A 24968-nucleotide genomic window follows, 5' to 3' on the forward strand; every position below is an offset into this window, starting at 1 on the left:
CATCAGGCCCTATGCTGACAGCTCAGAGCCTGGAGCCTGCTTCAGATTCTGTGTCTCCTTCTCTCTCTACCTCTCCCCCGCTTGTTGCTCTCTCTCTCTCAAAAATAAACATAAAAAATGTTTTTAAATAGGATACTACTGTGTTGAAATATAGCATCATGGCTAGTAGAGTAGGCTGTAGATTCACTGGCTGAATTTGAATCCTAGATCCACCACTAACTGTGTGAATTTGGGCAAGTTATTTGATCTCCCTGGGCCTCCGTTATTCCATGTGTAAAAAAGGGGTATCAAATAGTACCTATCTTATAGTTGTTGTAGAGATAGAGTTAAGGCATTGAAAGTGCATAAAACAAAACCCGGAACATAGTAGGTCCTCAGGAAATATGCATGACTTATTTGTCATCAATTTCTAAGGCCTAACGGTGTCTGTTATTCAAAGAATTGATGTGAGGAATTGTGTAAAGTGTTCAGTTGTTATCCAAGTATGTCAGGTATCATTGGCCCAACTCCTCAAGGCAATGCGTTATTCACATAATACAGGTTTTATTATTTGCCATTCATCTTTGCTCAAATTAGCAACATTTCCTTCCTTCCTTTCTTCCTTCCTTTCTCTTTTCTTCTTTCTTTCTTTCTTTCTTTCTTCTTTCTTGTCTTTCTCCTTCCTTCCTTCCTCCCTCCCTCCCTCCCTCCTTTCTTTCTTTCTTTCTTTTTCTTTCTTTCTTTCTTTCAAGACAGAGACAGCATGAGCAGGGGGAAAAGCGAGAATCCCAGCACAGAGCCCAATGTGGGCCTCAGACTCATGAAACTGTGAGATCATGACCTGAGCCGAAACCAAGAGCTGGATACTTAATTGGAGGAGCAACCCAGGCGCCCCAGTAACAAGACATTTCTATGAAACAAAACAAATGAATTTCTTAATTGTTCTTCCCATGGTCTAATTGTGCCTTATTTCTGCCTACTGAACATAAGGTCTCCAAAAACGGGACTGAGCCTTCCTTTTTCCCATCAGTATACATCACTGAGCACCTATTATGGTGCCACATCCTGTGCTCCTTATAGGAAATGAAGGCATGGCTCTGCTTTGGAGAGAACCAGTTCAGGGGACACAGGTAAAAAGGTAATTACCATAAAGCGTGGTACATACTGTATTAGAAAGATACCTGGTGTTAGATGCTACTGAACATTTAAATCAGACTATAAGTACAGCTAACAGATCTCCCAAGGTAAGCCCCCCATTATGCTGATACAATGCCTGACACACAATGGATGTTGAATACCCAAGGGGAGAATAGTGTAAGATATTATTATATATACCCATTAAACTTTCTTTTTTTTAAAGTTTTATTTATTTATTAAAAAAAAATTTTTTTTAACATTTATTTATTTTTGAGACAGAGAGAGACAGAGCATGAACGGGGGAGGGTCAGATAGAGGGAGACACAGAATCTGAACCAGGCTCCAGGCTCTGAGCTGTCAGCACAGAGCCTGACGCGGGGCTCGAACTCACGGACCGCAAGATCATGACCTGAGCCAAAGTCGGCCACTTAACCGACTGAGCCACCCAGACGCCCCTAAAAGTTTTATTTATTTAATGTTTATTTATTTTTGAGAGAAAGAGCGTGAGCCAGAGAGGGACAGAGAGAGAGAGAGGGAGCCAGAGGATCCGAAGCAGGTACCAGGCTCTGCACTGACAGCAAAGAGACCAATGTGGGGCTTGAATTCACGAACCTCGAGATCATGACCTGAGCCAAAGTCGGACACTTAACTGACTGAGACACTCGGGCACCCCTACCCATTAACCATTCTAACTCCATACCCTTGAAAACTAGGAGTGGTACCTCACTTACTGCCTAGACCAGACCACTGTCCCATTCTATAGATCAAAGGGGTATTCTCAAAAAAAGCAGTAAAAGAGTAACAATGGAAATCAAAACAGAAATAGTCAATCTTCAGTGGAAGATAACCTGGCAAGATACACTTTGGGTCATCAATCTGAAATAAATCAAATATAACTATAGTCATTATTTTAAATATTCTTACATTCTGACTATTGATGTTTATCATTTGTGCTTTAATAATGTGAATAGTTAAAAAAGAGAAATAATGATCCAAATATGAATAAAATTCTGTAACATAGAATGCAAATTTTTATTTAAAAAAATATTTGCAGTCCTCTTTTATTGATAACATAACTGAGATATTTATTTCGTACATTTAAATTATCTTGTGACTTGATAACAATATTTAGCTACAATATAGCCCAGAAATGAAAATATACAAAATACTTTCAAGAACACACGTATTTCTACCTGTGGGGTACACTTACAAATCATACAAAGACACATATTTATTTTAAAATAAAGACTTTGAAAATGAAACCAGTTCATCTAATTTTTACCAAAGTATAACAAGAAATCTTTTATGCAAACAAAATTAAAATTGAAGCAGAAGTAACACTTTTCGATTTAGTTTTCTAATGTCCTAAAAATCACATCAATTAGATGGTAACTAGACTATTGTGGTGATTGTTTTGCAGTAAATACAAATATTGAATCATTACATTGTGCACCTGAAACTAATATATTGTTATATGTCAATTTTACCTCAATAAAAAAAATTATAAAGTTAGAGCAGTTAAAATAGTTTGCATTGATCAAAAAAAATCACATCAATTCTACAAATTGCTATGTCTGAGGACAGAACTGTATTTGTTCCCTTTCCACTTCTGTCATGCTTACAGTAAAAGATAAAAGGTACTCTAAACACAATAAATGGAATTCTTATATTTTAAACCATTTTAATATAAAGGATAGCAAATCAAATCAGTTTTATGTTTCTACTTAAGTTTATATTGCACTAAAATTATTTTACATGGAAGAACTAGTTGATGTATCATGACAAAATACCTTAGAAACATTCTTTGACATTCACATCTATATTAATAGATATTTCACAGTTCACTTAAATAAGTTTTCTAGTATATACCAAATCATCTAACAAAAACAAATCTATAATGCTAATCTGTTTTGAGAGCAAAGATATTCAGTATTTATTATTACTGCCTTTGGGAAATATATTGACTTTTAAAAACAAATTTAAGTCAGTCATAGTACCTAGTAATAACATTTGAGCAACACCTGAAAATTCTTCATTTATTGTTGAGCTTCTACAAGGCTAATTTTTAAATACAGCATTTATTTTATTTAAAAACAAAGAGAAAAAGTGTCAGTCCTTTTATGCAGTGGAGCAGAATTATGAGAAGAGAGATACTAAGAATAATGTTCAATGCTGGCTTCTAAACTACTTCCCTCCCACCCCCCCGCCGCCCCAGTAATCTCTACACCTAACATGGGGTTGGAATTTATGACTCCAAGATTAAGAGTCGCATGCTCTTCTGGCTGAGCCAGCCAGGTGCCCCCTAAGCTACATTTTATAAACATAAAAATTCAGTTCTCATCATTCTGCTGCAATATAACCAAGCCTGTTTATTACAATAATAATAACCAATGTTAGAGTCTTTGAAAATCATGATTATACTTAAAGCTTGGAATTAAAGCATGATAAAGCCTAATGGCAACCTCTTGAATCCCATTTTAAGTTAGTGCTACTCCCAAAAAACATTTTAAAACAGTTTCAAATAACCTAACTGATTAGCCAGCATCAGCTTAGGAATTTTTTTCAATGTTCTCAGTTATAACTTTTGGCATCAAAAAGCACGGTAAGCACTTTTGATTTGTTATGAATAAAAAAATCAAGTACTAAAATACCAGTGGTTCCTGTGACTAGGCAAATAGCCCCCTTCAAGTAATGTTCCCCTCAAAATTAAAAGAACATTTATGTCTCCCTGTGAGAGTTTACTCAGGAAAAGAAATCACGATTTTCTTCAGTTGAGGTGAAAAAACTGCTTCATAAGTTCGTATGTTGTAAAAGCCACTGCTTGAGAGGGAATACAGCGAATGTAATTAAGAGATAAGCCACGATATAATCCTCTTCGAATTCCATGGTGTCCATAGACGTACTTCATAGTCTCCCACATGGTACTGAAAGACAATAGTTAAATGATGACACCTTTATGCCCACTGATGAGATATTTTCAGGATCCATAATAGCATTTTTAAAAGAAGTCAAAATGTCAAGGGCACCTGGGTGGCTCAGTCAGTTGAACATCTGACTTTAGCTCAAGTTATGATCTCACAGGTTCGTGACTAAGATCCCCACATAGCTCTCTGTGCTGACAGTGAGGAGCTGCTTGGGATTCTCTCTCTCTCCTTCTCTCTCTGCCCCTCCTCTACTCACCAGATCTTCTGTCTCCCTCTCAGCCCCTCCCACACACCCTCTTTCCCTTTCCTTCAAAAATAAATAAACATTTAAAAAAAAAAAGCCAAAATGTCATCTTGAATAGCTTTTGGAAAGCAAGTGTTAAAACAAGGTGAAAAGTCACCATAAAACAGCAATTCATTCCAAACAAGTACAAGCATTATACACAGAATTGCCGGCTGATTAATACAATTTACTTTGTTTGGACTATGTAAAATTTACTGGCAACACTATATCATAAAAATATTTGAAATATTTATGTATTCTTTTTGACGGATGTATGCTCAGTTGCCCATCAAGCTTCCATTTCAACTCAACTTTTATACTACAACTAGCAGATGGTTATAGAACTAAAGGTTAGAGGACTATCAGATATAGGCAATAAAGACTTTCTAGTTTCAGTGTTCCTTCCTTTCAAACATTTTGGCTTTTGCCTTTCTCTTTTGATAGGCAATCTGGACTAAAATCTTCAAAAAACCTTTTAGGCAATTCAAAGGCAATTCAAAGTCCTGAGCAAATATTCTGCTCTTGCCCTGAGGAACAACACACCACCCAGAAAACAGAATGATTCTAAATCTCTACAGATTATAGAAAACTCTAGAGCTGTGCTGGGTAATGATGGTAGCCACTAGCCATACATAGTTAGTGAGCACTTAAAATGTGGCAAGTCCAAATTGAAATGTGCTGTCAGTATTAAATACACCCTGGATTTCAAACACTTAGTTTCTTTATTTTTTTAATTTTTTAAAATGTTTATTTGTTTTTGAGAGAGAGAGAGAGAGCGCGCCAAGAAGGGGCAGCGAGAGAGAAGGAGACACAGAATCTGAAGCAGCCTCCAGGCTGTAGCCGTCAGCACGGAGCCGGATGTGGAGCTCGAACCCACGAACCGTGAGGTCATGACTTGAGCCAAAGTCTGGCGCTTAACTGACTGAGCCACCCAGGTGCCCCTCAAACAAAGTATTAAAAAAAGGATGCAAAGTCTTGAGATGTTGAAGTGATAATATTTTTGATATATTAGGTTAAATTAAAATATTTAACTTTTTTTTAAGTTTATTTATTTAAGTAATCTCTACACCCAACATGGGGCTCGAACTCACAACCCCAAAATCAAGAGTTGCATGCTCCTCACAATGAGCCAGCCGGGTGCCCCTAAATTAAAAGATTTTAAAACAGTCATCTGTTTTTTTATACTTTTTTTTTAATGTGGCTACCAGAAATTTTAAATTATATAAGTGGCTCACATTATATTTCTATTTAACCAAGCTGCTCTAAAGTGATTTTTTAAATGTTTTTTTTTTTTTGAGAGAGAATGAGAAAGAATGCGCACGAGCGCATGTGCAAGTGAGTGAGGGTGGGACAGAGACAGAGGGAGAGAGAGAATCCCAAGTGGGCTCAGAGCTGTCAGCGCAGAGTCTGACTCAGAGCTCAGTCTCCCAAACCATGAAATCATGACCTGAGCCAAAATCAAGGGTCTGACACTTGACCAACTGAGCCACCCAGGTGCCCCTAATGTGAATTTTTAACAAACTTTTAAATAATCTCTTCACCCAACATGAGGCTCAAATTCAGAACCTCAAGATCAAGAGTTGCACACTCTTCCAACTGAGCCAGCCAGGTGCCCCTAAAGTGAAATTTTTAATAGGGATTGGGACTTGGGGTGCCTGGGTAGTTCAGTCAGGTAAGCGTTGGACTTCAGCTCAGGTCATTATCTCACGGTTCGTGAGTTCGAGCCCCGCGTCAGGCTCTGTGCTGACAGCTTGGAGCCTGGAGCCTGCTTCGGATTCTGTGTCCCCCTCTCTCTCTGCCCCACCCCTGCTTGTGCTCTGTCTCTCTGTCTTTCAAAAATGAATAAACATTGGGGCGCCTGGGTGGCTCAGTTGGTTAAGCATTCGACTTCGGCTCAGGTCACGATCTCACGGTCCATGAGTTCAAGCCCCGCGTCCGGCTCTGGGCTGATGGCTCAGAGCCTGGATCCTGCTTCCGATTCTGTGTCTCCCTCTCTCTCTGCCCCTCCCCCGTTCATGCTCTGTCTCTCTCTGTCTCAAAAATAAATAAACATTAAAAAAAAATTAAAAAAGAATGAATAAACATTAAATATATATATATTTATGGAATAAATATATATATAGGGATTGGGACTAGATTGAAAGTTTGTAAATTTACCAAAGGATACTATGGAAGATCTGAACTACTGGTAAGACCACAGTCCTATCTCTATACCTACTTTACACATTACATTTCCTAAAGAAAATGAACAATGACAAATGGAAAACTTACAGGCACTTTTCAAATTCTGGAAGAACGGTTCCTAATTGCATTCGCCGACGAGTTACATCAAATGGGTAGCTAAAAGAAGAAAAAGGCAGAAGGATATAAAAATGATTTCTAGCATTCTACTCAACAATTATTGAATACAAAGTCCTACATATTATTTCCCTAGGAAATAATGTGTTCTTATACCTTTATTGTTTTGTCTAATTTAGGAGTCAGGACATAAGCACATGAATACAATCAAACAGCAATAAAGAGGTCTTGCCTTTGCTTATGTGGTTCTATTGGGTTAGATGATTCTCTCTCATCACCACAATATAGAGTTCATTCCTCAAGGCCAAATTCAATGCCACTTTCTGAAGAAACAAACTGGGTATTTTTCATTGTTGGAACCCTAGGACAGGGTTTCTCAACTTTGGCACTATTGACATTTTAGGTTAGATAATTCTTAATTGTGAGGATCTATCCTATTCAATGTAAGATGTTTAAGCACATCCCACTCTACCCACTCTGGCCTCTACCCACTCCATGCCAATAGCATAACCCCAGCTGTCACAGCCAAAATTGTCTCCAGATATTAATAAATGTCCACTGGAGGCAAAATCACCTCTAGTTAAGAACCACTACTCTAAAAATATTCAGCAAGCCCCCTTGTATACAGTAGACCAACAAAAAATTTTCCTTAAAGGCAAAAATTAACAATACAGATACTGCATTTAGAGAACAGAGAAAATTCTGTTAAAAAATTTGCCTGAGGGGCACCTGGGTGTCTCAGTTGGTTGAGAGTCCAATTCTTGGTTTCAGCTCAGGTCATGATCTCACAGTTCATGAGCCTGAGCCCCACATTGGGCTCTGTGCTGACAGTGTGGGACCTGCTTGGGATTCTCTCTCTCTGCCCCTCCCCTGCTCATGCTCTGTTTCTCTCTCAAATTAGGTATACTTAACTAAAATAAAATAAAATAAAATAAAATAAAATAAAATGCCTGAAATGAAATATACAAAAGGAATCTCTCTTAAGAGTGGGACCCCAGGTGATTTTTTTAAATTACTTTTATTTTGCTAATATTGACTACTTGTCAATGTAGTTAAACAATTTATGTAATTTATCTCATTCCATCTTCATAATTGCATGAAATAGGTATTGCTATCCCAACATTAAGAAAATTGAATCCTACATTCTCAAGTGTCACAAAGCTGCTTTTTACTTTCCTATTCAAAGATCTCCATGGTACCTAACATATACTTAAGTGATATATGACAAAAATAGTGATAAGGTGATTTTATCAAAGCATGGGGACAGGACCCGTGGGCAGGAAGAGCTGCCTATATTTATATTCATAATGATATGTTATAATTAAAAAAACATGTGGGACTCCTGGGGGGCTCAGTCAGTTGAGTGTCCAACTTCGGCTCAGGTCAGGATCTCATGGTTTGTGAGTTCGAGCCCTGTGTCGGGCTCTGTGCTGACAACTCAGAGCCTGGAGCCTGCTTAGGATTCTGTCTCCTTCTCTCTCTGCCCCTCCCCCATTTGTACTCTGTCTCTCTCTGCCTCTCAGTAAAAAAACTTTTTTTAATAATTAAAAAGCATGTTTTTTTAACCAAACAGCTTAAGAAATAGCATTACCAATAATTGAAGTTCTGTATGCATTTCAATAGCATCTCCAGGAATTATTTTTTAATGGGGTAGTGAGAAGAAGAAATTTTATGGGAATCAAGGGAACAAAAACCTAGTCTGAAGGATTCAGTTTCCAAGCCGGAAAAGACGTATGTGAGTAGAAGGAATTGGTTAGTAGAAGGGAGAGAATGTAAGAAGACAAGGTACAAGGATTAGAATACAGGAAAGAACAATGGGAAAGAAAGAAAATAGCATTCTAGGCAATGTTCTACAGTAACAAACAGTAAGACATAGTGAGTATTTGGATACGTACAATGTGAAAAATGGTTTCAAGGTATTATTAGGGCTAGAAGATTAATGGTTATCAATAACAAATAAGAAAGCTGGGAGCTGAGGATTGTCACCAAGAGGAAAAAAGGAATTAATATCTGAACTATGGAGTTTGCCCTGATGGCAGAAGTCCAAGCAGAAATATCTAAGAGCTTGCTACAAAAGTAATGGAGAGGAAGTAATGGAGAATTAAATAAAATTTGTTATCTGTGCAGAGGTGACCACTGAAACCATAAAGATAGATGAGCTATTCTACACATTTATGGGAAGAGCATAGGACTAGAGCCAGGCTGCGCCTTAAAATATCAGCATGGATAGGAAGAAAGAGGAAGATATGAATCAGTAAGATACTTGAAAAGGCGGGGGTGGGTGGGTTGGGAAGGCAGATGGCCAAGGAGAGGTACTGTTACAAAACTGAAGGAACTAGGGGCGCCTTGGGTGGCTCAGTCGGTTGAGTGTCCGACTTGGGCTCAGGTCATGATCTCGCGGTCTGTGAGTTCAAGCCCTGTGTCCGACTCTGTGCTGACAGCTCAGAGCCTGCAGTTGGCTTCAGATTCTGTGTCTCCCTAGCTCTCTGCCCCTCCCCCACTTGCACTCTGTTTCTCTCTCAAAAATAAATATTAAAAAAATTTTACAAAAATGAAGAAACTAGAACAATTGGAAGGAAGCAAAAGAACTAAGAGGGAGCCTTTGGACCTGGTAAGAGTCAATGGGTATAGAATACAGTTTAAGAAAAGAAATGGGAAAGAAAAGATTTTAAGGATCTAGATTGGGAGTGAGTAGTAGTAAAGAAAAAGGTAAGAGCAAGAAGAGAATCAAAATAACTAGAGGTGATCATGTTTCTACAAATGCGCAAGGTTCCACAGCCAGATTGCCAAAAGTAAACCACCACCTTTTTTTCTTTACCTTCAACCTAGTATGATCTGCTTCCACACACAAGTACACGGAATCTGCTTTCATACAAGTAATCCTTGACTGTAAAATCCAATGAGCACCTTACTTTTCAGTACTTATATTACTTTGATTTTTCTTTTCCATTGGATACTCTTTTTTGTCTTTGTGACAATACTACATCCTGTTTTTCAGGATACTCCTCAGTCACAGAAAGCTTTTCTTCTTCTTCCTGAAAAATTCCTGCTTCTTAGTGTTCCAGCCTCTTTTTATCTCATCTACACAATCTCTCTTGGACTAGGGAAATCCTTTGAAGCTACTTTTTCAATTACAATACAGCAATCCCTTTATCTATATTCAGCAAATGTCCCAAAACCTAGTACATTGTCTGACACAAAGGAGGTCTTCAAGATTTAATGCAAGAGAAGTGACTGGGTCGCTCAGTCAGTTGGGTATCTGACTTCGGCTCAGGTCATGATCTCAGGGTTCATGAGTTCGAACTGCATCAGGCTCTCTGCTGACAGCCCAGAGCCCACTTTGGATCTTCTGTCATTTTCTCTCTCTGCCCCTCCCCCACTCGTTCCCTCTCTCTCTCTCTCTCTCTCTCTCTCTCTCTCTCTCTCTTCTCTCTCACAAAAATAAATAAACATTAAATACATATATATACATGAGAGGGAGCAGGGATGGGCTAAATGCGTAAGGGGCATTAAAGAATCTACTCCTGAAATCATTGCTTCACTATATGCTAACTAATTTGGATGTAAATTTTAAAAAATAAAAAATAAAGTTAAAAAAGAAAAAGAAGATCTGCAAAGTGGTAAATATATATATATATATATATATTAAAATGAATAATGCTGAAAATCAAGATTGAAAAACTGCAATTTGATTGGATTAAGTTAATGAAGAAACTTACGATATTGTTTGTGCTATCGCTCCAGCAACACCACCACAAAGTAAGTTTATGTGGGTTTTCAAAACTAAGACATTAGGATTGTCTGATGAAGGTCTGCCAAGAAGGGTAGGGGCATGGGAAAGCCCAACACTCTTTAAGGTACCAAAAGTAAAAAATGAAACACCTGAAAAATAAAACATAAATTCACCATGATGCTTAAGATTCATAAACCATGAAAAGATACCATTCTTTATAATAACCAATTAACTCAAAGAACAAACTATACATTTCCTGATTTCTGAAAGAAAAAGGCTTAATTAATGTTTATAAGTAACCTAAAGATAACAAGATACCTATAACAATTATCGCTATGGTTTTCATACACTTATACTCCAATTTACTGAATAAAGGCAGTAGTTGGGTATAAATGCCACCTTATGTATTAATAGGATTAAGTAGTTTTCCAAGGTTTCACATCAGTAAAAGTTAAATTCATGATTAATAATTACAAGTAAATACTACAACTTAAATTCACAATAACAATGATGGTGATAAGATACAAACAAAACATTCAGAAGTGACAAAAAATTGTTATTTTAACTCAGTGCCTAATTTTGTCTCCAAGGAAGAGTGGTAAGCATGAGATAAATGTTCATATTGAATCACAAAACACATGAAATCTAGTAAATATTAAATTATCAATAATATGCACTTAGTGCTTGCTGAACATTTATGATTGTATAATAGACCCATTAAAGTCTTACATTAACAAAATCAAGAATAGAATTCAAGCAATCCTATCAACTAAGCATTATTCAAGATACCTTGATATCTACTAAATTTGAAAATATATTTAAAATATACTTGATGCTTAACAAGAAATAAGCACTAACAAAATTTTAGTCTAGGAGAATACCTCAATATATGCATTTATTCCTTATACAAAATTCTTATAACTTTATAGTATTTTGAAATGACAGTATACAATTTTAGAATATTCATACACTTTTATATATTCATACACTAAAGACTGAATCTAAAATCTAAAAAAGTTCACAATGGTGAAATTCGTAGCAAATTAAATGTAAGTTAAAAAAATTAGAAATACCTAAATAATGTGGAATAGTATTCAGTGAAAATATGACACAACTAATAAAATGATGTTTGTGAAGAGTACAGATATATGTGAAAAATGTTTGGGAAATGGGGAAAAATTAAGAAACAAAATTATATATATACTATAACTAGGTTAAAATATATTTTAAAAACAAAAAACTTAGAAAGAGAGGAAAATAAGACCAAAAAATTAAAGAGTTCTTCTTCCAGCATAATGGCAATCTAGGTATTCTGAATGACTTTGTCATTGCTACAGGTCTTGCAAAAAGAATGAGAAAGTCTCCAAGGACCCCAGCACCACCACCTTCTAAAAATAGAAGCTGGAGCTCATTTGGGAGTTGTGGGCCCATGAAAGAAGTGAAGTGACTTTTCATATTGATGCCAATAGCAGCAAAGCTATTGAGATGCATCTTGCTACTGGGTCTACAGAAGATGGAATCACTGGGTCTGAAACTCAGAGACTCAGATCAAGTAATGGGTTCATAATTAAAGACCACCAACATAGGAGGAGGCAAATAAATTTATACATTTATAATAGAGCAGGTAAGAGTTAGGCAAAATAAGTGAACAAGGAAGAAATATTTAAAAACATAAAAAAGAAAAGCCTCGGGTGGAAATCAAATAGCAAGGTACAGAAACAAGTACAAATGTATCAATAATCACAATAACTATCAGGTGAACTAATTGGCAACTAAAGATTTTACAGACCAGATTTTTAACAATATCCAGTTATATAATGATTTCAAAAGAAATACCTAAAACATAAAGATATGAGAAAGTAAAAAATAAAAGGATGAAAAAAGATATACTAGGCAAATATTAACTTGGATCTGTCCAAAAGCTAATTATGAGTTAAGGGGAGGGGGCAGGGATTTGAACAATGATAATATACTAGATGATATTAAGAAACTTTTTATGGGCACCTGGGTGACTCAGTTGGTTAAGTGTCCAACTCTTGGTTTTGGCTCAGGTCATGATCTCACGGTCCATGAGCTTGAGCCCCACATCGGGGCTCTGTGCTGACAAGCAGAGCCTGCTTGGGATTCTCTCTCTCCCTCTCTCTCTCTCTGCCCCTCCACTCACGTTCTCTCTCTCAAAGTAAATAAATAAACTTAAAAAATATTTTTAAAGTTCATAATAGTGTGTGGTTATGCTTTTTAAAAAAGCATAGAGAGGCACCTGGGTGGCTCAATTGGTTAGGTGTCCCACTTTGGCTCAGGTCATGATCTCACAGCTAGTGGATTCGAGCACCACATCCGGCTCTGTGCTGACAACCTGGAGCCTGCTTCAGATTCTGTTTCTCCCTCTCTCTCTGCCCCTTCCCCACTCGTGCTCTGTCTCTCTCTCAAAAATAAATAAAACATTTTAAAAATAAAATTAAAAAATTAAAAAACATAGAGAGCTGAATACTGAGATACTGTGGAGTTACTTTAAAACAATTTGGAATGAGGGGCACCTGGGTGGCTCAGTCGGTTAACCGTCCGACTTCAACTCAGGTCACGATCTCGCGGTCCGTGAGTTCGAGCCCCTGTCGGGCTCTGGGCTGATGGCTCAGAACCTGGAGCCTGGTTCAGATTCTGTGTCTCCGTCTCTCTCTCTGCCCCTCCCCCATTCATGCTCTGTCTCTCTCTGTCTCAAAAATAAATAAATGTTAAAAAAAAATTAAAACAAAACAAAACAAAACAATTTGGAATGAGAGTGGAGGGAGTATTTAAGGGCACAGATGAAACAAGATTGGTCCTGAGTTGATCACTTTTGAAGATAGGTCATAGGTGCATGGTGGCTCATTATACTATTGTCTACTTTTGTATACATTTCAAAATTTCCAAATTTTAAGTAAAAACAATTAATAAAATAATAAACTCATGGGATGCAGCTGAAGCATGATGGCGGGGCGGGGGGTGGGGGGGTGGGTAGGAAGCCCACATTAGGAATAAAAAAACCCAAAGGTTGAAAATGAAAGAGGTAAGCATCCAACTGAAGAATAAACATGACGAAGAAGGAGATAATTAAGAAATGAACAAGAATCAATGAAAGGCAAAATAAAGGTAGACTAGAGAAAAACACAAGCCAAAATTGATTCTTTGCAAAATCAAATAACTGATCAAAAAAAAAAAAAAGTGAAAAAAGGAGCATGGCAATAGAGTAGATGTCAAAATGATATTAAGAAATAAGGGAAATCTTTTGCTAAAAAATTGAAAATTAATCCAAAAAGGTCAAATTTAAAATGGTAAAGAAAGGCATGAATTACCAAAAATGTTTCACAAAAGATAGAAAATCTGAATGGTCCTACAACCATTTAAGAAGTTAAACCAGTATTAAAAAAATCACCCACAAAGAAAACTTTCAAGAAACAGATAATTCTAATCATCTTATAGAGATGGAAGATGAGGAAATACTCTACAACTCATTTATGAGACTTATATAACCTTGAGACCCAAACCACACTTCTCTTTTTTTTTTTAATGTTTTTTTTTTTGAGAGAGAGAGAAACAACGTGCCAGCAGGGGAGGGGCAGAGAAAGGGAGACACAGAATCCGAAGCAGGCTCCAGGTTCCAAGCTGTCAGCGCTTAGGCCAAAGAAGGAACTCATGAACGGGGAGATCATGATCTGAGCCGAAGTCAGATGCTTAACCAACTGAGCCACCCAGGTGCCCCTAGATGTATAACCTCTAAAGACAATTAGCAAACTTAATCCAACAGGATATAAAAAGGTCATTATGTCAGAGCCAATTTGACTTGATCTTAGAACATCTATTAATATCATTTATCATAATAACATATTAAAGGAGAAAGCTATATGATTACCTCCATAAATGCAGGAGAGGGTGTCTGATAAAATTCAACACCAAATCAGATAAAAATTCTTAGCAAAACTTCCTTAACATCATAAATGAACATTAAACTAAATGAAGAAGTATTACAAACAGTCCCTTTAAAATAATTAATAAGCCAAAATGCCTACTATCATCACTTCTATTCACTGCTGCACTGTAAGTCCTTAGCATAGTACAGTAAGTGAAGATAAACATAAATAAATAAGGAAATAAGGATTAGAATGTAAATAAGAAAAAGACACCATGTGGACAGGATACGATTGCCCACATAGGAAACCCAAAACATCTGCAAGTAACACAGTGGCTGGCTATGATACCAACAAGTAGGATAATGGCTAGCTATAAAATCATAAAATTAAATCAAGTAATAAACTAAAAATGTAATTTTCTAAAAGACACAACACAGCTTACATGGTATCTATAAATATATCTAACAAAAATGTCCCGGAACTGTATAAAATTTCATTCAAAATCCCAACAAGTGTTTTTGTGCAACTTCAAAATGGATTTTAAAATGTGCAGGAAACAATATCTATAGTTCCTACATTCCTGGAAAAAAAAAAAGCATAAGGTAAATGGACTTGTCCTACCAAATATAAAGAGTGCATAAAACTGCACTTTATTCTTATTTTTAGAAGTAGCACTGTAAAAAAAAAAAAGCAGTAGCACTGTAGATCACTGGGGAAAGGAGGGACTATGGTGCTGGGTCAAATGGTTATCCTTAGGGAGGAAAGAAATAATTCCTGAAGGAATTGGGGCTTAAATACAAAATGCTACAATTTAAAAATCATTCTTAGAAAAAAATGAAAGATCAAGATTCTGCCAAATTTGAAAATACCTGCATATGGAGCCATTCCTAATATAGTGGGCATCAGTCCTCTGTAAAATCCAAGGAAACCACCTTCCTTTTGAATGAAGAAAAAGTAGAAGTGAGATTACATTGTGTTTATTATGATAAACATCAAAAAGCAAAAGCATACATTACAATGAAAAAAATTATTCTGGGACCCAACCTGAAACACAAATGTGTCACAATCATTATTAACATCAATAACTATAAATAAGATAGCTCATATAACTTTCAAAATATTTTTCTAAATATATAAGGACACATTATAAGGGCACCTGACTGGCTCAGTCAGTAGACCTTGTGACTCTTGGTCTTAGAGTCATGAGTTCAAGCCCCATGTTGGGCATAAAACTCACATTATTAAAAAAAAAAAAAAAAAGACACAATATAAACAAGAAAAGTAAATGTGAAATACCTTTGCATAAATTGTTTTGAATGCATGAATAATTCCTGTATAAGTGTGTTCCCCTTTCACCTGGAATGCTAGGCGTACTCTAACCATGTCAAGTGGGTAAGTACAGATAACTGCTGTCATACCTGAAAAAAAAAGGAGAAACTTAAAAATGTAATAGAAAATATATATCTCTTTCCGATCATTAGTAGTGCTCTCAAAATATACTTATGATGAAAACCCAATGCAATCGAAAGTGATATTACTTACAGAATTAAATCATAATATTATCAGTTGAAAAACAATCTTGCAAGCAAAGGGTCAGTTTGTAAACTCTTTCGAAATTCTTCCCACTGTGAAGTTATATTATTAACACCAAAACAGTGCAGTGTAGGTGTATGATGAGTATTTTTTTTAATTCTATTTCTTGTCTATTTCCAGGTAAGATACCAGAAAGGAAAAACTATCTCCTAGCACTAGGCAAGATATTTGACTTTTTATGTATTATCTCTAATCCTAAAATGAAGAGATGTTTACCTATCAAAGGAATTTTTTAAGTTTATTTTTTATTTATTTTGAAAGATATATACAAGTACTTTGGATTATAAGCATGTTTCCAGAAGGAATTATGCTTACAAACCAAGGATTTACTGTGTGTGTGTGTGTGTGTGTGTGTGTGTGTGTGTGTGTGTGTGTGTGTATTATCGTCTTCTTTATCCATTCATCTATTGATGGACACTTGGGCTGCTCCCCTAAGTTGGCTATTGTAAATAATGCTGTAATAAACATAGGGGTGCATCGTCCTTTCAAATTAACGTCTTTGTATTGTTAGGGTAAATATGCAATAGTGGAATTACTGGATCATATAATAATTCTATTTTTAATTTTTTCAGGAACCTCCATGCGGTCTACAACAGTAGCTACACTAGTTTTCATTCCCATCAACAGTGCATAAGGGTTCCTTTTTCTCCACATCCCTGCCAATATTGTTTTTGTTTGTTTGTTTGTTTGTGTGTTTGTTTTTGAGAGACAGCAATAGAGAGAGGACGTGTGCACGTATCAGGGAGGGGCAGAGAGAAAGGGAGATAGAATCCCAAGCAGGCTCTGCACTGTCAGCGCACAGCCTGATGTGGGGCTTGAATTCAAGAACCCACGAACCATGAGATCATTACCTGCCGAAGTCAAGAGTTGAACTTTTTTTTTTTAATGTTCGTTTATTTTTTAGAGAGGAAGAAAGACAAAGCATGAGTGGGGAAGGGGCAGAGAGAGAAGGAGACATAGAATCCGAAGCAGGCTCCAGACTCTGCACTGAGAGCAGAGAGCCTGATGCAGGGCTCGAACTCACGAACCATGATCATGACCTGAGCTGAAGTCAAATGCTTACCTGACTGAGCCACCCAGGCGCCCTGAACTCTTAACCAGTGACTGAGCCACCCAGGTGCCGCTCTTGAAGTTTTTTATTTTAGCCATTCTGACAAATGTGAGGTGATACCTCATTGTGGTTTTGATTAGCATTTCCCTGATGATGAATGATGTTGAGCATCTTTTCATGTGTCCATTGGCCATCTGTATGTCTTCTTCCAAGAAATGTCTGTTCATGTCTTCTGTCCATTTTTTAATTAGATTATTTGGTTTTTTGTGTTGAGTTGTATCAGTTCTTTATGTATTTTGGATACTAACCCTTTATTGGATATATCATTTGCAAATATCTTCTCCCATTCAGTAGGTTGTCTTAGTTTTGTTGATAGTTTCCTTTACTGTGCAGAAGCTTTTTATTTTATTGTTTATTGTTTTTAATTTTATTTTTAAGTGATCTCCACACCCAACATGGAGCTCAAACTCACAATCCCAAGATCAAGAGTCACAGGCTCTATGGACTGTGCCAGCTAGGTGCCCCCAAAAGCTTTTTATTTTGATGTACTCTCAATAGTTTATTTTTGATTTTGTAAGAATCTTCTATTTTTGTAAAATACCAACGAAATGTATGTTCAGCGTACAAAAATTTTAAAAAATAGATAATAAAATTAAACATATACATATTCATCCACCAGTAATAACCACCTACATATATAATATCCCAAACCCTTATACATGTGCATTTACACATGTAAACACATGCCCACATATATATTATGATAATAGTATAATTCTGGGATAGCTGGCTGGCTCATTCAGGAGAGCATTTGACTCTTGATCTTCAGGTCATGAGTTTAAGCCCCACTTTGGGTGTAGAGATTACTAAAAAATAAAAAGTAAATTTAAAAAATAATTTTAATATGTAATTCTATTTTGTAGTCAATTTTTCTACTGTATGTTATATTATGAACATCTTCCCATGTGAGAAAAACATCACCTGGATGTATCAAAATTTATTAAAACAATCCTCTTAGACATTTAGGTTGTCTAACCTAATTTGATATATGCTCCATTATTTGTTATATGATATTGTAACAGTGAACAGGGTTTTGGTAAATGATTTTATAACTAAATATTTTTGTGCATCCTTATCCTTTCCACTATGGATAAATTCCTAAATTAGAATTATTAGGTCAAAGAGTAAGGCTTTTTTTTTTTTTTTTTTTTCCAATTCTACTAGTTAACATACAGTAAAATTGGTTTCAGGTGTAAAAGAGTAAGGCTTTTAATAGAAAAATTGTCTTCCAGAAAGATTGTTTCAATTTATAATGTCAGTCATTGGAATAAAAGTCCTATTTTCCTGACTTCTCAGAGTATTAGATAATTATTAGACAATCAGAATATTCAATTATTGGATAATTTCCCCAACATTTCATGGACAAAAAGCATTCTGTGTTATTTTGCCTTCTTTCTCATTTGACTTTTTATCTTTTTTTTTTCCTTGAGGTTTTATAACTTTATTTGACACTCAGTTGTCAGTTCTCATCCACATTTTTGTTTGGATAGATTTTTTAAAAGTGGTGACAGATTTTTGAAAGTGGTTACCTGCTTGGTACATAGGTAACCAACACCTATAGCTTCTTTGATGAATCTTCATCCTCATTACAGCTTCTGAACAACCTCACATGAATACAGTGTGAGGGACATTCCTTATTCTTTTGGCCCAGACACTTTTGTTGGGCCTAATGTCAGTGTGTACATCTGGAGTTCCCATTTCCTTCAGGGCAAATTTCTGGATCTCTATGAGTACATGAGGCACATGCTTCCTGAAGACTACTCCATGGATGTACTTGTGGATGGTAAGGTGTGTTCTCTGGTCACTACCTTGTAGTCAGCAGAACAGCCTTATTTTCACCATCCCTCTTTGCAGAGCTGTTCTGGGCCCAGGTTGGGAAGGGAGAGTGCAACGTATTGTCATGACTTCCTTTTCCTACATAGGCTTTTTTTTTTTTTTTTTTAAGATTTTATTTTTAAGTAATCTCTACACCCAACTTGGGGCTCAAGCTTAACAACTCTGAGATCAAGGGTCATACATTCCACCAACTGAGCCAGCCAGGCACGCCCAGGCTGTTAATACTACCTTTTAAATAAGATAAGTTCATCTTTTTATTAGTCTTAACAAATAAAAATAAAACTTTTATGCCACAACTTTGACTCAGATTAGCCAACAATGTAAAAGTGATTTTATTTAATTTCCATTTTCTTGCCCTAATTTAACTTAAAAACTTTTTTAATGTTTATTTGTTTTTGATAGAACATAAGGGGGGAGGAGAAGAGAGAGAGAGGGAGACACAGAATCTGAAGCAGGCTCCAGGCTCTGAGCTGTTAGCACAGAGCCAGACACAGGGCTCGAACCCACAGACCACAAGATCATGACCTGAACTGCAGTCGGTTGTCCAACTGACTGAGCCACCCAGGCGTCCCACCCTAATTTAACTTTTTAGTTTTAAATTATTTTTTAGTATCTGTTTAATATTACTTAATAGACCTGACATATCTTACCCCATTTACTTAGCAAATGCTACTGTAATTTTGCATCCATTTTTTATCAGCGCACACCTAAATCTATACTAACTTTCAAAACTTCCACTGCTCTCTAAAAAAAAATCTACATCAGTTTGCCATCCTTATACAGGAGTTGGAAAAGACTGTTCTTACGTTATTATCTAGGTAACTTTCATAGCATCTCTACCTAGGTGATTAAAACATTACCTGAGCTAAAAACCTACACAGCTAATATACAGGTAATACTTCAATGCAAACACACGCAACCCTTAGTTCTCTCTTGAGAATGACAAAAATTAAATTCCTTTAGACAATGAAGGGAAAGTCAATCTGAATAACATGTGAAGTAATGGAATTTAATTTATAATTTGAGAGAGAGTACGCAAGCGGGGAGAGGGGCAGAGAGAGAGAATCTTAAGCAGGCTTCATGCTCAGCTCAGAACCCAACAAGAGGCTTGATCCCACAACTCTGGGATCATGACCCAAGCCAAAATCAAGAGAAAGACACTCAACCAACGGAGCCACCCAGGTGCCTCTGGAATTTAATTTAAACACAAGCAGTATTTTGGATCAAGGTTAGCCTAATGATGGTCTGAACAGGTTAGACTCATAGAAGAAAGGTTGATCTATTTTTTTTTAATTTTTTTAATGGTTATTTATTTTGAGAGTGAGAGAGCATGAGTGGGGAAGGGGCAGAGAGAGAGGGAGACACAGAATCTGAAGCAGGCTCCAAGCTCTGATCTGTCAGCACAGAGCCCAAGGTGGGGTCTGAACCCACAAACTGTGAGATCATGACCTGAGCCAAAGTTGGACGCTTAACTGACTAAGCCACCCACGTGCCCCAGGCTGATCTATTTTTTTTTGTTTATTTATTTATTATTTTTTTAATATGAAATTTATTGTCAAATTGGTTTCCATACAACACCCAATGCTCATCCCAACAGGTGTCCTCCTCAATGCCCATCACCCACTTTCCCCTCCCTCTCACCCCCCCATCAACCCTCAGTTTATTCTCAGTTTTTAAGAGTCTCTTATGGTTTGCCTCCTTCCCTCTCTCTTTTTTCCCCCTTACCCTCCCCCATGATCTTCTGTTAAGTTTCTCAGGATCCACATGAGTGAAAACATATGTCTTTCTCTGTATGACTTATTTCACTTAGCATAACACTCTCCAGTTCCATCCACATTGCTACATAAAGCCATATTTCATTCTTTCTCATTGCCAAGTAGTATTCCATCGTGTATATAAACCACAATTTCTTTATCTATTCATCAGTTGATGGACATTTAGGCTCTTTCCATAATTTGGCTATTGTTGAAAGTGCTGCTATAAACATTGGAGTACAAGTGCCCCCATGCATCAGCACTCCTATATCCCTTGGGTAAATTCCTAGCAGTGCTATTGCTGGGTCATAGGGTGAATCTATTTTTAATTTTTTGAGGAACCTCCACACTGTTTTCCAGAGCAGCTGCACCAGTTTGCATTCCCACCAACAGTGCAGGAGGGTTCTCATTTCTCCACATCCTCTCCAGCACCTATAGTCTCCTGATTTATTTTAGCCACTCTGACTGGCATGAGGTGATATCTCAGTGTGCTTTTGATTTGTATTTCCCTGATGAGGAGTGACGTTGAGCATCGTTTCATGTGCCTGTTGGCCATCTGGATGTCTTCTTTAGAGAAGCGTCTATTCATGTCTTCTGCCCATTTTTTCACTGAATTATTTGTTTTTCGGGTGTGGAGTTTGGTGAGTTCTTTATAGATTTTGGATACTAGCCCTTTGTCCGATAGGTCATTTGCAAATGTCTTTTCCCATTCCGTTGGTTGCCTTTTAGTTTTGTTGATTGTTTCCTTTGCTGTACAGAAGCTTTTTATCTTCATGAGGTCCCAATAGTTCATTTTTTCTTTTAATTCCCTTGCCTTTGGAGATGTGTCAAGTAAGAAATTGCTGCGGCTGAGGTCAAAGAGGTTTTTTCCTGCTTTCTCCTCTAGGGTTTTGATGGTTTCCAGTCTCACATTCAGGTCCTTTATCCATTTTGAGTTTATTTTTGTGAATGGTGAAAGAAAGTGGTCTAGTTTCATTCTTCTGCATGTTGCTGTCCAGTTCTCCCAGCACCATTTGTTAAAGAGACTGTCTTTTTTCCATTGGATATTCTTTCCTGCTTTGTCAAAGATGAGCTGGCCATACTTTTGTGGGTCCAGTTCTGGAGTCTCTATTCTATTCCATTGGTCTGTGTGTCCGTTTTTGTGCCAATACCATGCTGTCTTGGTGATTACAGCTTCGTAGCAGAGGCTAAAGTCTGGGATTGTGATGCCTCCCACTTTGGTCTTCTTCTTCAAAGTTACTTTGGCTATTCAGGGTCTTTTGTGGTTCCATACAAATTTTAGGATTGCTTGTTTTAGCTTTGAGAAGAATGCTGGTGCAATTTTGATTGGGATTGCATTGAATGTGTAGATTGCTCTGGGTAGTATTGACATTAACAATATTTATTCTTCCAATCCATGAGCACGGAATGTTTTTCCATTTCTTTGTATCTTCTTCAATTTCCTTCATAAGCGTTCTATAGTTTTCAGCATACAGATCTTTTACATCTTTGGTTAGGTTTATTCCCAGGTATTTTATGATTCTTGGTGCAATTGTGAATGGGATCAGTTTCTTTATTTGTCTTTCTGTTGTTTCATTATTAGTGTATAAGAATGCAACTGATTTCTGTACATTAATTTTGTATCCTGTGACTTTGCTGAATTCATGTTATCAGTTCTAGCAGACTTTTGGTGGAATCTATCAGGTTTTCCATGTATAATATCATGTCATCTGCCAAAAGTGAAAGCTTGACTTCATCTTTGCCAATTTTGATGCTTTTGATTTCCTTTTGTTGTCTGACTGCTGATGCTAGCACTTCCAACACTATGTTAAACAACAGCGGTGAGAGTGGACATCCCTGTCGTGTTCCTGATCTCAGGGGGAAAGCTCTTAGTTTTTCCCCATTGAGGATGATATTAGCTGTGGGCTTTTCATAAATGGCTTTTATGATGTTTAAGTATGTTCCTTCTTTTTTTTAAATTTATTTTTAAACTTTATTTTTTATTTTTTAAAATTTACATCCAAATTAGTTAGTATATAGTGAAGCAATGATTTCAATAGATTCCTTAATGCCTCTTACCCACTTATCCCATCCCCCTTCCCATAACCCCTCCAGCAACCCTGTTTGTTTTCCATACTAATGAGTCTCTTTTGTTTTGTCCCCCTCCCTGTTTTTATATATTTTTTTGTTTTCCTTCCCTTATGTTCATCTGTTTTGTCTCTTAAAGTCCTCATATGAGTGAAGTCATATGATTTTTGTCTTTCTCTGACTAATTTCACTTAGCATAATACCCTCCAGTTCTATCCATGTAGTTGCAAATGGCAAGATTTCATTCTTTTTGATTGCCGAGTAATACTCCATTGTATATAAATACATCTTCTTTATCCATTCACCCATTAATGGACATTTGGGCTCTTTCCATTAAGTATGTTCCTTCTATCCCGACTTTCTCGAGGGTTTTTATTAAGAAAGGATGCTTATTTATTTATTTTGAGAGAGAGAGTGTGCACAAGCAGGGGAGAGGCAGAGCAAAAGGGAAAGTGGGAGAGAGAGGATCCCAAGTAGGCTCCACACTGACAGCTAGGACACAAGGCTCAAACCCATAAACCCTGAGATCGTGACCTGAGCAGAAATCTAGAGACACTTAACAGACCTAGTTACCCAGGTGCCCCAAGAAAGGCTGATTTATGATTACCATATCTGTAGTTTAGCTGTAAGTGATATTTTAAACCTTCCTTTCTTTAGTTTGCCCATAGCAATAAAAAGTAGCCACTATGTGCCAAGCACACCATACCAAGCTCTCTATAAATACCACCTCTAATCCTCACATGCCAGACACCACCAACAATCCTACCAGGTAGAAGATGGATATTATTATTACTGCTTTGCAAATGAAAAAATTGAGGTTCAAAGTAGTTAAGTAACTTGACAAAATTCACATAGTTTCTGTATCACAGAGTAGGATTTGAAACAAAGTTTTCTGACTCACATCATGACATATGTTGCTTCTTGTAATTTTGTTTTCTTGTTAAACATTTGCTTAGTAATTTCTATACTTAACTTTTTATTCAGAAATTCCACAGTCCAGAGATTAGAACTGTCAATTCCCCACTGTAGCAGTTTGATTTGTGAGCTCCTTCTTTATCTGTGCTATTTGTTTCAAGCCATTCATTTTCAAACTATGTAACATATTTATATGTTACCTATCGCTATTCAAGTCAGCCACCTAAGCCTGGCAAGGCAGTGGCTTTCCTAAATGGTGTCTTTTAAGCTGCATCTAAATTAATATAGTGCAAAGGTGATGTTCCTGAGACAAGGTTTGGCAGTAACATTAAAGTCACAGCAAATACCTTATTATCCAGATATTTATAAAACTATATGTTTTTGCAAGTTGGCTTAATTTTTTTTACAGCTTGTGATAAAGATTTTGCAAGGGAAATTTTTAGAAAATAAAATTAGGAGAGATTCTCTATAAACTAGTTCCATCTTTATTGGTATATTTCATATTAAGAAGTTTTAACAAAGAAGAGAATCAAAGGGCTGACCATTTTAAGGCTTGATTGTGCTGACATAACACAACCTGGCTAAACATCAGATTTTGCTAAGATTTTCCCAATTCATCAGTATCCATTTTATTTTTACCACTTCTATTAATTTTTACAACTTTTTTTTCCTCTTCCCTAATCAGTATCACTTTGGTCTTGCCTCTCCAATTTGCTCTCTGACTCCATTTATTTCTTCTTTCCTTCTCACAATGTTCCAAATCTTTTAGTTGTCTCCTTACTGGCTTTGGGTGGCTTAACATAAAATAACTGAATTAACAAAGTGGCAAAATGATGATTTGGTAAAAAAAAAAAATGAGTATATTCAGAAATCTGTAAAAGGTAAACAGGGCATCAGCCTAAAAGTTGCAAGACTATGAGTCAGACAGGAACTGGCATCACCTAATTGCACATAAGAGAACGGCAAAAAATGATGCCAATGATTATTGGAAGGCTAAACTCATTATCTAGTTTCACAATTTTTTTTAGCCAGTTTATTTTACCATACTTTTATATGGTATGTTTCTTTTAAATTTGAACAATCAATCAAATCTTCCTAAAGAAAAACAAATCTGTTAACAAATGTTAAAAAGAAATAACAGATTTATAGGGCACCTAGGTGGCTGACTTTGGCTCAGGTCATGATCTCCCAATCTGTGGGTTCAAGCCTTGCATTGGGCTCTGTGCTGACAGCTCAGAGCCTGGAGCCTGCTTTGAATTCTGTGTCTCCCTGTCTCTCTGCCCTTCCTCTGTTTGCACTCTCTCTTAAAGATAAATAAACATTAAGAAAAAAATTTTTTAAGGAAATAGCAGATTTAAAAACAAAAAAGAAGGCCCAAAATGGAGCCACTTGTGCTAAGTCCATGTCACCAAACCAGGTCTTAATACTTAACCTAACTGCAGTTTCAACCT

At 36.6% G+C, this 24968-nt stretch overlaps 1 protein-coding gene across 1 annotated transcript in view; it reads right to left on the reverse strand.

The window, feature by feature from the left end:
- Positions 1–2175: 2175 nt before the first annotated feature.
- The window catches only part of SLC25A16 (solute carrier family 25 member 16), a 51032-nt gene continuing 28239 nt past the window's right edge, over positions 2176–24968 (reverse strand). The window contains exons 5-9 of the mRNA XM_049645155.1: positions 15538–15659; positions 15111–15177; positions 10341–10503; positions 6595–6663; positions 2176–4068 (exon numbers count right to left, since the gene is read on the reverse strand). Of these exons, the coding sequence (XP_049501112.1) occupies positions 3963–4068; positions 6595–6663; positions 10341–10503; positions 15111–15177; positions 15538–15659 (527 nt within the window). The 3' untranslated portion in view covers positions 2176–3962. The remainder of the gene's footprint in view (positions 4069–6594; positions 6664–10340; positions 10504–15110; positions 15178–15537; positions 15660–24968) is intronic.

This window comes from Panthera uncia, chromosome D2 (genome assembly GCF_023721935.1).
Source record: "Panthera uncia isolate 11264 chromosome D2, Puncia_PCG_1.0, whole genome shotgun sequence".
In the NCBI taxonomy this organism is placed as follows: Eukaryota; Metazoa; Chordata; class Mammalia; order Carnivora; family Felidae; genus Panthera; species Panthera uncia.